At 41.9% G+C, this 15,318-nt stretch overlaps 1 protein-coding gene across 3 annotated transcripts in view; it reads left to right on the top strand.

Moving 5' to 3' along the window:
- NPTN (neuroplastin) overlaps positions 1 to 15,318 on the top strand; it is a 66,838-nt gene that overhangs the window by 28,306 nt on the left and 23,214 nt on the right. For all 3 annotated transcript variants that reach the window (XM_082386929.1, XM_082386928.1, XM_082386930.1), the window contains exons 2-3: positions 9,746 to 9,917; positions 13,406 to 13,500. In XM_082386929.1, the coding sequence (XP_082243055.1) occupies positions 9,746 to 9,917; positions 13,406 to 13,500 (267 nt within the window). The remainder of the gene's footprint in view (positions 1 to 9,745; positions 9,918 to 13,405; positions 13,501 to 15,318) is intronic.

The following is a 15,318-nucleotide window of genomic DNA, read 5'->3' as shown; positions in this document are numbered from 1 at the left end:
TCATGTGTGGGGCTAGGTTAGCTTTTTTGCTACCTTAGGGCATATGTAAAAGCAGTTTTCTTGGGATTGGGCTCAACTTGCTCTTCTGTGTTCCCTTTTTCTTCTCACTCTCTGCTACATATCTACACATCCAGTTTTTCCTGCCAGAGAGCTCCTCCTTTTCTCTGCTGCTAGCCCCAGCTGTCATCTTCACTTCCCATCCCCCATTCCCAGTTATGCTGTTTTACTTTATGGTTTTCCTGGATTTACTGTCTTCATTTTTTATACTATGCCTGCCACCCTACTCCACCCTCAGCTTCTAGTTCCTCCGTCCCACAAAGCCAGTGACCAGTCTTTGGCTCACCTCTTTATCGTTGTTGAACTGAATGCAGTGATATTAGTACTTTGTCAAACCTGTTTGAGATCTGAGCCCAGTTACAAATTACAGTGGGTGGAGATGATGGTGGAGAAGGGGTGGGAGGTTGTTTTTCTGAAATTAGGCTCTTTCCAAAATACTGGATGAGCTTTGACCTGGAGATCAAACAGATGCTTTTGCTGGTCTCCCAACTTTAGGCAGTGTGTGCTCTCATGTTGAGGGCACATATTTGAAAGCCCTTGGTAATGAAAGGCAGGGCAGTGAGTCAGGCTCTGAGCTGCCTGCCTCCTGCTGCTGCTGCTGCTGCTGCTGCGAGCTGGTTCTTCTCTTCTCCTGAATTGGAGCTAATTTTGGATGATAATCAGGTAGATGGTTGCTAATAAACTTTCCCTTGCCACAGTACTGTGTAGAGAGGGTGTTTTTTTTTTTTTTTCCTTTTCCCTACTGCTAGGAGGAGAAATAGATCTGTTTTCATGATTTTTGATGAGTGTTCAGCTATCAAGGAATCCCCTACTTGGTTTGTTTAGAGGCAGTGTGGTTTATTGGAAAGAACCATAGACTAAGAGCTGAAGACCTGTGTTTTGATTCCAGCTCCACTCAGCATTAGCTACCTAAGTGATCTTGATCAAATCATGAACCTGTCTCTGTACTTGCCCTATGAGCCTTGTGAAATTATGTGAACGAAGTGAGATGTGATATGTGTGAAAGCGCTTTGTAAACTGTTTTATAAAAATTTCAGGTGCTGCCCTTTATTAATTTGGCCACTGACCACACCACCAGAGAATTGCCTGTAATGTCTTTTTTAAACTCTTTCCTATGAAGCCAGGCTTTTCAAGAGAAGAGTGGTGGAATCATCAGAACTATGGGGAAGTCTTGCTTCTGAACCATCTTTTGTTTTCTCACTCTTCTTTCCCCCTTCCCCAGCACACACACACACACACGCACAAACAGAATTGCTTTAGGACCTCTTTGATTCTGTGCTGTTCTATCTCCATTCTTTAATAGAATTATAATTTTAAGGAGTTAGTGATTGTAGTGTGCTGCACATTCCAGTGGAGGGGTCCTGAATTTTCATAGCCTGAAATTATTAATTAATTAATTAATTACATTTAAGTGGTGACAAAAATATCTGTAACTTTAACTACAAAAAACTTTCCTGGCCCAGTGAGGCACATTGACTGCAATTGTGGAAAGTGTTAGGAGACCATGCTTTGGCTTTGGACACACCTGTATTCCAGTCCAGACTCTTTCACTGTTAGCTTATAACTGTGGGGAAAGTACTCAACTTTTTTGGGCCTTAGTTTCCACATCTTTAAGGGGATTATAATGGCACCTATGTCATGTTGTGAGGATTAAATGAGATCATGTAAAAGTGCTTAGCACATCATCTAACACATAACACATACTTAGAAAATGTTACCTGTTGATATACATGTCTAATGATAAGTAATACTAGTAATAGCTGTCAAAGAGAGCACAGATGTCTGTTGTTAGTGTTTAAGGGATTTTTACTTTTGTTTTTAGATAAGTTGCTTAAATATATATCATTTAATTTACTAATTCAAAGGACATTTTCAACTTGGTCCTCTTGTCCTGTATGCAAGTAGAAAACTGAACTAAATCAGATCAGCATTCCTCCTTCCTTTGGAGTGTCTTGTCCAGGGGTTGCAGTGTCAGTTTGAGTGACTTTCTTGGTTCTCTGCAGTGGGGAATTGTGTTCAGACTGTTTCTCAGCTACCTTTGAATTGTGGTGTGTTGGGATTTGTGATTATATTGGAATCGGATGGGTTCTTGGTGGTTCTGGACATATTTGCAGGCATTCCTTTTACGTTAGCGTAGTTAGTAGATTGGATGAACAGACTTAAATCTAAGCTTGTTTTGAAGTGCAATTCAGAAGAAGGGAGAAAAAATACAGAACAAATCCACTAGCAACATATTTCTAGAGCATTATCAAGCACATAATCACAGCATTTGAGAGGACATAAACTCCCCCAGTTCACAGAGAATGTGAGAATAAGCATTTGTGATTTCCACTTAACGATAAGAATATGATTAAAACAGAGTAATACTTTTTACTGCTCTCTAGGGATTTACTGATAACCAGTTTTCTTTAGTGATTGAACCAGTAGTAAAATGAACAAAACCAGCTTCCTTCTCTCTGTATATTAGTTGGCATTGACTTTGACAGGTGGGCAGGTGGCAGTTTGTGAGACTAAAACATAGCTTCTTGGGTACCCCTCTATCTGGGAGTGAGCTCAGCTTTTCTTGCAGGGGCTTGGTGTCTCCCTTCTGGAATTCTAAAACTTCCCCTGCATCTGAGAATGATATCTTTTTGGCTTCTTGGGGCCTCTCATAGCTAGTTCCTTTCAAGGAACTGATGTTGCATCTCAAAAGGTAGTTTAGAGTGGCATTTGAAGGCAGAACAATTAATCTAAGGCTGTTAATTACTGTTTCCTGTCCTTCCCAGACTCTGAATCTTTTATGAATTGAAAGACTAGTATGAATTTGGAGTTCTTGACCTCTACTTGAGTAAGTGTAGTACCTCCCTTAGAGTTCTGAGGTCCCTGGTGTAGAGTTTATCTCCAAAGGCAAATACTTCTATGGATATAAACAGAAAAATTTCCACTTAGCAACCTGCATTTTCAGCCAGCCCCATTATATCCTTGGCTTTTGGTCTGTAGGAAAACTTCCATTGAATTCATACCTCTCCTGTGAAATATTCTCCACCTGATGTTGGTAGATACTGGCCCCACTCTGCTCATTGCAGAGGATCTGGCTTGGTCCCAAGAGTGACTCAGAGTACCCTCTTTTAGCTTCTCACCTGTACTTTAGATACTGAATTACCTTAGCCTGAATTGGTAAAAATGCTGAATGAACCCTTGGTGGTGGAGTAAATGGATGAGAGAGAGTATGCTTGCACTGTGATATGGACCCCTCTCCAAGTTCTTCCAGTAAGTCTGGATTTTTTTTTACTCTCTTTTTGCCATTGCCACCTTGTCTTATGGAAGTGTAACCTCAAGCAAATTATGGGCCGTTGGAAGTAGTCATCAACTTTTAGTTCCTGGGCAGTGCCTGGGAATGTTGTTGAGGCCTAGCCTTCACCATAGAGTTTAGTTTCATTCATCATTGTACAGTTCTCATTCTTTTTGATCTGGCCTCTAGGAGCCAGGCAACTAAATTATGTGAAGAGAGCCTGTCAAATGCCATGGTTATTTTTTTGTTTTGTTTTGTTTTTGTTTTTGTTTTTATCCCATGGTTATTTTTAAGACTTTTCAGGAGATTTTTTTAGTTGTATAAATTTATGGGATTATGGAGGGCATAGTCCCTCCAGACACTGGCAATGAGTTGAGTAACTGTTACTGTTGGTTCTACTCCTGAGCTGACCCCCATAGTATTTCTTACTCTGAAGTACAGACTGTCTTGCTCTCCTGTGCCTGAGGGTCTGCATTCAGGTCGAGGCTGCTTCACAGACATTTGGGTTGTTTGCCATGGGCCCAGGGAAGAAGAGGATGTGGGGAAAGTCTAACCTGAATTCAGGATAGGATCCTGCATGAGAGAGAAATTTGCTAGCCTTTCAGTTGAAATTTGGATTCTGACTCCCAAAAGAAGGTGTCAGTAGATCAGTTAACACTTCTTGTTGTGACCCATAAAAGACATTGCATGTCTAACGAAATGTTCACCCATCCAAAAGAGAGATCCTGACTTGCATATAACCTATTGCCACTTCCGGTTATCTTTCATCACTTGCCTGAGTTTGGAAAGGTAATGGTTTGTGCTCTAAGGAAAGAGATTTCCCTGAGACCCGAGGCTTTCTCATTCCTGCTGGCTGGGCCCATTGCTAAAACGCTTTCCAGTGGGCTTGCTTCTGCCTGGCCAGCACCTGGGCTGCCCCAGCTTGTAATTAGCCTGCCTTTGCTTCATAAGCTTCCCAGGGTGGTTCTTCTTCTAAAAGCTTGTATGAAATGCTGTTTACTGTCTCTTTATAGTTTAAAAATGAATCCTTTTTGTTCTTTGCAGCTCATTTGCTTTTTTCTTTTCTTTTCTTTTCTTTAAATTACTATTAACACCTGTTGATTCTTTTTTTTTTCTGATTGGCCTGTCACTGCATTCCTGCTCCCCCTCCCTCTAGCTGGGTTTGTCAAGTCGCCCATGTCAGAAACTAAGCTCACTGGGGACGCCTTTGAGCTGTACTGTGACGTGGTCGGGAGCCCCACGCCAGAGATCCAGTGGTGGTACGCAGAAGTCAACCGGGCAGAGTCTTTCAGACAGCTGTGGGACGGTGCTCGGAAGCGCCGTGTCACCGTAAACACCGCCTACGGGTCAAACGGCGTGAGTGTGCTGAGAATAACCCGGCTCACCTTGGAGGACTCTGGGACTTACGAGTGCAGGGCCAGCAACGACCCCAAGAGGAATGACTTGAGGCAAAACCCTTCCATAACATGGATTCGAGCCCAGGCCACCATAAGCGTCCTTCAGAGTGAGTCCAGCACCCTACAGTAGTAGTACTGTAGTCACTAGAGGTGGCCCGATGACCCTTCCCTTCTGCTTCCTTTCCCTCTTCCCCAGTATGATCACTCACCCCACCCCTTGTCTTCGTTTTTTCAAACCCACGATCCTTCTGGTTGTAGTGTATGAAAATATTTGTGGCAACTTTTTTTTTTCTTCTTTGCTGTCCTCTTTACCTCCCTTATCCCCCAACCCTTCTCTGTGTCTTTCTCCTCAGGAACAAAGAACTTGGGGAAATTTGTGATTGTCCAAAATCATCTGCATTGGGAAGAGGTGGGGAGGGAGAACTGGGGAGGCTAACAACAAGAAAAAAAAAAAAAAACACTTAAAACTCACAAAACCAAGCAGTCAAACCAGGATAGTGTTGAATTGTTTCTTTCCCTCTACTTTAATTTTGTAGTAGGTTTTCTGCTATCCTTTTGCTGATTTATTCTCTGGTGCCTTTCTATTTTTATTTCTCTCCCCAGTCTAACTACTTTTTATTTCTTCTGTTCAACTGTTTGAAGCTCTCTGAGTAGCTGCCTTCACCTCTATGGTTTTAAGTTTGTGTCTGCCCAGCCTCTTCCCTCACTGTGACTTAGTGTCATCCTGTTCTGTGATGGGAATGTTGCCATGAGTGTGGTGTGGTGATGTGTTTTGGTTGTTGGGTGGCATGTAAGCTTGGATATTTCCATAGTTCTAGCTCTTTTTCTTTTCTAAAACAGTAGCATGTGCTTCTCTGATAACAGCCCTCCACTGCAGCAGTATACTCCTCACTGGTCCTGCCCAGCTAGTCTCCTATTCTCTTAAAAGCGGCAGCCTGAGATTTCCTCCTTATGTCTTGCTGTTAGGAGCCAGGTGACTCTAAGCTGCAAAGTATTTTTTAAAACCCCATCATGCTGTTTCAAAGTCAGAGTTGGATCTGTTGACAGATAGTTTGACTCTGATGACTGACTGTTGGCACAGCAGTCACTGCCACACTATCATTCCAGAGGCTGGCAACCCCAGAAATAGTTTGGAAGCCATTCACACTGGCCTTTCTTGTGTCTTAAAAAAGGAAACGAAGTTCCAACCCTGTTCCTCTGTGTGGTAACAGTGAGCTGAGCAGTTGGCTCAGAATCCTTCCCTTCATCTGTAGTAGCAGGTACAAGTAAGACATCAGACACAGGAGCTTTTGTGGCCACCTCTTTCTGGATAGTGTCTTGCTTCTTGTATGGTGGGAAGGAGAGGGAGGGAGAAGCCACCACAGAGCCAGTGCTTCTGGCCAGAAAGAGTTCTAGCCCACATCTGTCCTTATTATAGTTGAGGAAGCATTCTCCATTTAATGGAAAGATCTTCTGGGTTTTACACCTTCTTGTCAAGGACTCAGTAGGAGTCCCTAGAGCCAGTTCAGGCTTAAAGAACTGATTGATTTAGAGAGAGTAAATAAAAATAGTAAATTACATTTATGAGGATATTGGTAATAACACAGGAGGTAATCTGACATGGGCCTTGAATCTATATACTTCTATGGAAAATAGCAAGTTACTTGTGTGTTCTTTATAGCAACTCAGAAGATGCCTATGAAGAGGACTTAGAGTAGAGTTAGAGGCTGCTGCAGTTGGCACTGTTGAATTAGAGAACCTGCTTCTGGAAAGGGAAAAAGAAAACCTTGTCTATGTGAAAATGGGGAACATTAACCCAGTGATTTTTCTTTTATTTAACGATTTTTTTCCCTTGCACGCCTCCTTCTCCTGCCCCCTTGCTCCTTTCCTTGTAAAAGCAGAATTACCCAAATGGCCACAAAGCTCTGCAGAAGTTTGTAGGCATGGACTGGGCTGGGCATTTGGTACTTGTACTTGCAGGAGCCTGACTCAGGTAGACTCATAGTTAAAAGGTCATGCCTTGGGGCTAGAAGAAGATGAGGCTTTGGGGTACCTACCTGTTAATCTCGAGAATATACAGCAGTCTCCCAGTTTACTTAGAAATTAGCTTCCTAATTTTGGGGTGTCTGCATGTGGTTGAAACAAACCCTGGCTAGTTCAGACTCTCCCCAGACCTCCCTGTCAATCAGTTGACGCTAGTTAACTGTTTTAGAGAGCCAGGCTTCTTTTTTTTTCAACACCCTGAATTCCACTCTAAATGGATTTTTTTATGATTTCAGCACCCTCGAGGACATTTGTCTCCAAGGGGAAGTTGAAATTTTCTATCTAAGAATGACCTCCTGGCAGTAACGTAAGGCAGGAAGAGAAGCGTGCCCAGTTTTTAGGTTCTCTCTCTGTCCATAGCATGTTCTACATATGAATGATGGCTAGGGTAAGTAAGGGTCTCCTAACCAGTGCTTCTAAATAGGAGTAAGTGGCAGGTAAGAATTTTTGAGCTTCTCCTAAATGTTCATCTCTCTTGGACTGTCATGGGCAATGCTTGACCACCAGTGTTCAATCAGAAATAGAAGCCCCCCACCTTCATCCTGGTGCAGAATGCAGATGTGGCACCGAGGCCAAGGAGCTTGGTCTAGCACTGGTTTCCGTATACAGCAATTACAGGAGGGAGGTTACCCCACCCCACAACCCTCCTATGGTGCAGAATCATATTTAAACCTATTAAAATTATCGACTTGCTCCCAGCTGACTCTTTCCTGGATCTTAAACACTTAAGGGAAAAAGTGCTTTCCTTTGCCTTCTGAGAATTCTTTGCAGAAAGTCTACCAGGTTGCTTTCATCACCTTCTTAATCTCCCTGAGCTGCAGTGGTCATTTGCATCACCACAGGTAAGAGTAGCATTTGCTTTGGCCTCCTTGTAATTTAAGCATCTGGAAGCTCTTGGCCTCAGAGTTTACCCTTTCTCAGTGCAGTCTGAGAGGAAGAACCAGAAGGCGAGTCCCAAATGGGACAGAAAATAAAATTGAATAATAAAAATTCAGTAAAAACCTAAAAGTGTGTTTGGATTTTAATGTTGCCTTTATATTTTTTTAAATTTCTGTGGAGTACTGGTTCTCTCTTTTTATCGCTTTTGTTTTTGCTTGGTTTTGATTTTCCTGAAATTGTGGTGCTTTCTGCCGATGGTGTGTGTGCGCCTTCCATTGCAGGGTTTGCAGCTGTTCTGCTCGACTTAAGGCCCAGGGATTTGGCTTCTGTCCAGTGTGTTTTGGAAACCATGGGACACCACTGCGCTAATGTGTTTACATGCATCTGCTTCTGTCTTAGTGGCTGCTATGCCTCCATTATCTGTACATAGAGACCCTGTTTGATGTTACGGATAAGGACCAGTGCTGAATGAAAGATAACCACTATCCTTTTGCCAGAATTGGAAAATAATTAGAACCAATTTACTTGAGCAAACTTGAGGATTTGCTTTATTTATCACAAGTTTCTTTGACGATATGAGCTCTACAATCAGAAATGTTACATTGATTAGGAGGTGCTTGGGCATTACATTTTTCATGTGTCCCATGACTTCTCCGTCCTCTCCTGCTTCCTGCACAATGAACAAAGCTTAGTTCCAGTGAAGGGAGAGAGTTTTGTCTTCAAGAGTTAAGAGTCAGCACTATACTTTATAAAATGGTGTCAGGGAGCTGCTACAGAGTTGTAGACAGGAAGTAGCCAGGTGTAGGGAAATGGGAAGTTAGTCAAGGATTTCTGAGAAAGAATTGGAAAAAAAGTAAAAGAGCAAATACCTCTGATTGTGGATTGGAAAAGATGGCTAGTTTAGACTTTACCTGAAAATGTTTGACCAAAAGTAGAAAAAGAACTAACCATGGGAAATGATTAAAGATAAATAACGACAAAAGACAATAAACAAACTTCAAGACTTTAATATAGTGATGGAATTCAAAGTGCTTTAAAGATGAACCTTCCAGTAACGGTATTGATATAGTGTGCCTTAAAAAATTTCTGTTCAATGTGTTATAATATTTGACTCAAATAGGTTATTTTTGTAGACACTAAACGAGTGATCCCAGGTTATCTAAGCCCAGGTAGAACCAGAAGATGAAGTATATAACTTGCCCTAGGGTGGAAGGTGTATGGGGGTGTTTTTGGGTTGGAGAAGGAGGGTTAAAGAATTCGGTCAGATGTGTTTTCTAGGCCCAGCTTTGTCACTAATAATAATTATGGCCTTGCACAAGTCATTGTACCTTTCTAGCTCTTAAAGATTGGGATTCATTGAACTCTTAAGGGCCTTTCAGCTCTAAAATTCTAGGAGCCCATCATACCAACATATACCACGTTCTAGTTATGATTATCTTAGAATGGAAAGTGTTTTAAAGTGCAATTCTGAAAAAATTTTGTCTTTGGAGTAAAATATGGGCTGGAGAGAAGAACTGATGGTTCCTTAACAGTTTTCTCTCGGCAAAATTTGGAAAATGCAATAGACTTTCAATAGGAAATTTGCTTTTAGGATCTACATTGTCTTTTTCTGCATAATTAATGGCCAGGCTGGTTTGCCATAGATTTATCAGATTTAAATGTGGGAAAAGCCATACATGCCTAATTATAACTATTACTTTTCAAGGCAGGAAGTTTATTAGTTTATTAGTTATCTAAATGATATTGCCTTTGTCTTCAGAACTGCAAAGTGGAGCCTGATTTTCTAATTGAAGCCAAATTGGTTGGTGGTTCTTATCTCATAAAATGGTGGTATTCAAAAGTGTAAGTGGATTGTTGCCAGTGCAAGCATTCATAATACTCCCATTCTTTTCACGTCTAGGCCAACTGGTCTTCAGGCTGTTGTCTGCGCTAGTGGTCATTTGCTTATAATCATTGTTTTTCCTTTCTTGACTTCCTCCAAAGTGGCAAAGTGAAATTCCTCATGTGGTCCTGTCTGCCCTCCCTCTTCTAGTCTCCCCAACCTACCCCATCCAACTCTCAGGCCAGGGCTGCAGAGCATGGAACTGTGGCTCCCTATCATTGTGCACTCTTATTACAGAGCCAAGGATTGTCACCAGTGAAGAAGTCGTTATTCGAGAAAGCCCTGCGCCCTCTGTCACCCTGCAGTGTAACCTCACCTCCAACTCTCACACCCTTACATACAGCTACTGGACAAAGAATGGGGTAGAACTGACTGCCACTCGTAAGAATGCCAGCAACATGGAATACAGGTGAGAGGGGCTAGCAGCTCCTGGGAAGATGGGAGGGAACGTGGTTGAGTTTACTTGACATTCATAATCTGTAATTATGCTATGTGGGAGAGACATGGTCCTCCCCTGGAGACTCTAATCCAGTATATCTGGGATGAGGCCCAGGAATCTAGAAAGGATTTCTAATGAGTGGCCAGGTTTGAGAGCCATAAAAGATCCCTTCACTATGATGATAGAGCAGCTGAGGGCATCGGGAGTGATTTGCTGAGGATAACAATGCTAGTCAATAAAAAAGCCACAATTGGAATGCAGGTCTCTTGACTAAATCCAGTGGTATGAGGAATCAGATTGGAATCTGATCTAGGACTCTTAGAGCAATATCACCCTAAGTGATATTTCCACTGAGTAGATTTCCTAGTGAATTACCTTTTAGGAGTGTTTATTATGATCATAACCTGATCAGGACCAGTGGATACAGAGCTCATTAGTGATCTGGAAAAGGATGGTAGCCTGGAAATACCCTTTGATGAAAGGGGGATATTTGCTGGCAGAAGTTACCCAGCACCTGAAGATTTGGTACTTTTTTGGAATATCTAGAACACCTGGCACCTCACCTTTCAGAATAGTTTGTTCCTAGTTGAAAAGGATCAGCTAATCCTATTTGGCAGGATGATGCAGTGCAAAGAAAGAATGCACTGGAGTGAGACCAGGAAAACCTGTGTACCTAGTAGTAGCAAGGACATTCTGCAGTATTTTGCAGAATTGAAATCATTTCATACCCCTTATTTAATTGACCCACATTAATTTGTGGATCCTCCTTTTTTTCGGGTAAGAAAACTGAGACTCAAAGAGTAATAATGCTTGACTGCTTTCAAGGCCTCATACTGTACCTAATAAGTTGCAGAACCAAGGCTAGGTTCCAGGTCTTCTGACTTTCTGGAATCTAGGTCATTGTTTTTTTTTTCCGTTTTTGTTTGTTTGTTTGTTCTTCTGCTGTATTATACCATTTCGTGGCAAGGTAGTTAATCTCTCTCCACTGTAGTTCCTTCTGATATAAAATTGGAAATATAGCCTCAGCTATATCCTCATAGTTTGGAAAAGGTTAATCAAATAGAGATGCTGAGTGGAATAAAAGGCATCTATTCTTGGTCTGTCCATTAGTTTTACAAGTTTGTTTTTTTATAATACCTCTTTCAAGGTACCACACGTCCAATCATGTTTCTCTTGGGTCTTGTACTATGTTACCCACAAAGCTTTGAACTGTAACTTTATGTAAAGTTTGAACCTAACTTTATAGAACGACTCTTCTTTTTTTTTTTTTTTTTAAATTGGAGTATAATTGCTTTACAATGTTGTGTTAGTTTCTGCTGTACAACAAAGTGAATCAGTTATATGTATACATATATCCCCTCCCATCTTGGACCTCCTCCTCCCACCCCCCAGTTCCTACCCATCTAGGTCATCACAGACCACTGAGCGGAGCTCCCTGTGCTATACCACAGGTTCCCACTAGCTATCTATTTTAAACATGGTAGTGTATTTTTCCTCAGCCTATTTGAAGCTCTCCGGGGAGTGTTCTGCATTGTCAGAGTTTTTCAGGGAATCTGTAGAGTAACAACTCACATTTTGTAGAGTAACAACTGATAAGTCCCTTGGGCCACCTAATAAGTTGGCCATGGAGCCAGTCTCAGACCCTGCTTCTGCTTAGCCTGTAGGGGACATTTTTGATTTGCTTTAGTTACTTCCCAATAGCTAGTCAAAGGAAATGCTGTGGGGAGATTTTGAGCCCATAGGCATGGCCTCAAGTTTGGGAGTCATCTCTCAAGGAACTTACTGTAGGCAAGTCTAAGCCCTAAAGATATTGCTGCTGCTGCTGCTCCTCCTCCTAACTCTGGAACATTTGCTAAGAGCAGCTAACTTGTGTCTGTTTCCCTATTGGGAGCATATTGATATAAGAATAGGCATTTGTGTCAAATTGAGAAGACTGTTGACAGCTCCTCTTAGAATCTTATGCTGCCATAGGTATGCTGAGACAGTCCTGTGGGTGGGCTATGTCTCTCCTCATCCATACTCTCTTCAAGTCTTTTTTGGGGTGAACAGTAAGATGGATAAATGCATTTGGCCAGTGTTTGAGGTCAGGCGTTTTTCTCAGACATTAGTGCAGTGGAGATTTGACCATCGCAAGTATCATATTTTAACCATTGAGCAAAAGAGTAGGAGCAGAATAATGTTTATTTTCTCAACTGGAAGCTGATGTTTCTCTGTTTTCTGTAATTACACACCAGCCTTTCTGCACATTTGGGGGGATGTATCTAGGCCAGCACGAACTGAGCTGATATGAAGCTGACCTTCAGGGCCAAGAAAGCTTGTTTAGGATCACCCTATAGGATTCAGAGGAAATACTGTTCTCTTCATACACACTTCTTACAGTCCTTTCTTTCACTCTGCTTAACTTGGTCTGGATCTGTGCATAGCTGTTCACTCTAAGTTTGTGTTCATTCACGTGTTTATTCATTTTTCTACTATATTCCAGGCACCAGGGTATGTGCTGGGCATAGAATTGTGTACCAAATAAACAGTGCCTATCTACATAGAACTTGGTCTGTAGGGAAAACAGACATTCATCAAGCAATCACATAAATAAATAGTTACACATTGTGATAAGTGCTGTGAAGAATTACAGTGTAGTATGAGAGAGAATGTCAGGGAGAGGGATGTCACTTAGATTGGGAGGTGGAAGTGACGTGTAAGCCAAGACTGATGGAAAAGTACTTAAGAGGCTAAGAGTGATGGGACGAGCATTCTATTTAAAGGAGCATCTTGTGTCAGGGTTTTGAGGTAGGAACAAGTTCAGCACATTGAAAAACTGAAAAGAGACCTGTAGGGCTAGAAAGCGGCTGAGATGACACTAGAGAGGGGCCAGATCATGCAGGGCCCTGGAGTTCTAGCTGCACCTAAAAGTCTTAAGAATTGAGCTGCATCTCTGTGGCTGATGCTCTGATGGCAGATTTTTTTCCCCATTATTCCTATGTCCTGTTAGTAGACTTATTGAAAGGCATGCTACTAAAATGCAGGGTAGGAAGAACACTACTACTAAAAGTCTTCAGGGAAATGCAGAAAAAGATTTGCTTTTTTTCTGCTCTTATTTATTTGACTGGAACCACCAGGTGAGCAAGAACTTTTTGGTGATGGCTCCATCTTCTGTATCTAAGTGTAGATTATAGTACTTTGTACAGCCCTCTCTTCTCTTTTGATTACTTGCTTTCTAGTTTATTTCTCCCAATAGACTGGAGCATCTTAATGTTAGGAACCTGTATTCCTGACACCCAGTAAGAAGTAAATTATTAATACACAGAGGGAGATTTTTGCTTTCAGTTAGGAGGAGGTGAGTTGCATGTAGGGGCACGACTTGGAGAGCAGGGTCCGTGGTTGCCCCTTTGATTCTCCTTTTGTTGTGTATTTTGACTGTTCCCAGCTTCCTTACTTGATTTTTCTTCTCATCTCTGCAGGATCAATAAGCCGAGAGCTGAGGATTCAGGCGAATACCACTGTGTATATCACTTTCTCAATGCTCCTAAAGCAAATGCCACCATTGAAGTAAAAGGTACAACCCAACAGAGGCTGCGGTGTGAGCCTCTCACTCTCCTTCTGAGACACTGACTTGGTCTGGGCTTCCAGTCTTTGAGCTTTTCTTGTTTTCATAACGGGAGGCAATATAATATTATGGTTAGGACTGAAGGGTCAGGAGCTCAACTGCCCGGGTTTAAATCCAAATCCCATCATTCACTGTCTTTGTGACCATGGTGAGTTATTAACTTCTCTATGCTTCTGTTGCCTCATTTGTAAAACCTAACACGTGGCACATGGGTAGGTTAGAGGGATTAAATAAGTTAATATAGTAGGTTGGACCATATGAAATTGCTGTTTTTGTAGTTCAAAAAATGTTTCAATTTTTGTAGTTCAAATGTTTCATATGGTTCATCCTTAGGTAAAGCTCTTAGAATAGAGCCTTTGAAGTATTATTATGTAGGTATCTCCAATGGGCCAGGATTTGGCAAAGTACAGTGTGCAGGGTGAATATAAACTCTTTGTAGGTAATTCATTAGAATTGTAATAAAAACTCTGGGTGCATGGCATCTTAAAGATGAGATTGTAGCTGAAGGTTGCAAGAAAGGCCAGTAGAACTGTAAGAGTCAGAGCTAACTAACGTTTAACCCAGCTTTCCTGTGTTATTTCAAAGAAGCAGCTGAGACTCAGAAAAGTGAAACCACTAGCTCTCTGTCACACAGTGAGTTTGTGGCAGAGCTAGCATAGAACCCAGGTCTTGACTCCCATCCCTATGATTTTCCATTTTATAAAATGACCATGGGGAGGCAGGGCCGCTGTTTGAGGTCAGACTGAAGAGATGAGGATCTTTTTTAGTCCTTTTCATTTTGCTTAGGAAGGACAAACTTGTTCTCTAAATCTATAGGGTGATCCCTAGAAGCTGGAAGGATAAATTTAGGAAATGCGAATGGCCTATATAGCAGGTATTCAGATTTTCCTTAAAATATTTGGAAGACTAAAAATTCAGACTCAAGAAAATCTTAGACACAGTCAAAGTTTCTATTATATGTTGTTACTAAAGGAAAGTAGTGTCTTGGTGACACTTGCCCTAACTTGTGTCCTTGTTGACGTAAGGACGGCCAGTGCCTCCTCTCGTGGCCAGATTCGATTCTAAACGCCTGGAGGGGTGGAGTCACAGTGCCATGGTTACAGTCCACACAGGCCAGAGAACCTAGGATTTGATTAACTCCGTGGCTTTTCTTGTAGAGATCTGGGTTTATCTCTGTTTTTGAAGAGTGCCATATTTATTCAACATGAGGATGAAGGTGTGATAAAGCGTTTTCTCTAAGCCAGCCAAGGGCCCTTCCCCACCTGGATGAGCTGAGCTACGTGGGGAGATGTTTCACTCCTTCATATGAGATCTGAGGCCCTGCAACATTCCAGGCTAAGCTTTTGGCACAAAGTTCAAGTGCAGAGGGAATGGGATGGGTGAGGGAGGGAGAGTGTCTAGTGTCTAGTTAATCGAGGTCTCCAAGCCTAAAGGGTAATTACATATAATTCCAAGTCTTGACTAACTCTAATCATATTGATCAAGCGTTAATGATTTCTAAGCAGCACTTTCAGGAGTAGAAAGAGAGTTATTTTTCCATTGGTTTGTCTGCTCAAGAAGGTGAGGTTCCGATGGCCCCAAAGGCATCTTTCCTCACATTCTCTTTAGCAGATAAGAAGTGGTCTGGAGGCTGCAGTCAGGAGTGTCTTCCGAGGAAGTTACAACATGCACAGTATCTCACCATAGTGAAGGCACGTACTGTGCTCTGTTGTATTTGTACTGTACAATAACCCTGTGAGGTGGATTGGGCAGGTGGTATTAATATCC

This window comes from Balaenoptera borealis (genome assembly GCF_965194805.1).
Source record: "Balaenoptera borealis genome assembly, chromosome: 3".
Classification (NCBI taxonomy): domain Eukaryota; kingdom Metazoa; phylum Chordata; class Mammalia; order Artiodactyla; family Balaenopteridae; genus Balaenoptera; species Balaenoptera borealis.
This window is presented reverse-complemented; position numbering and strand designations above follow the sequence as displayed.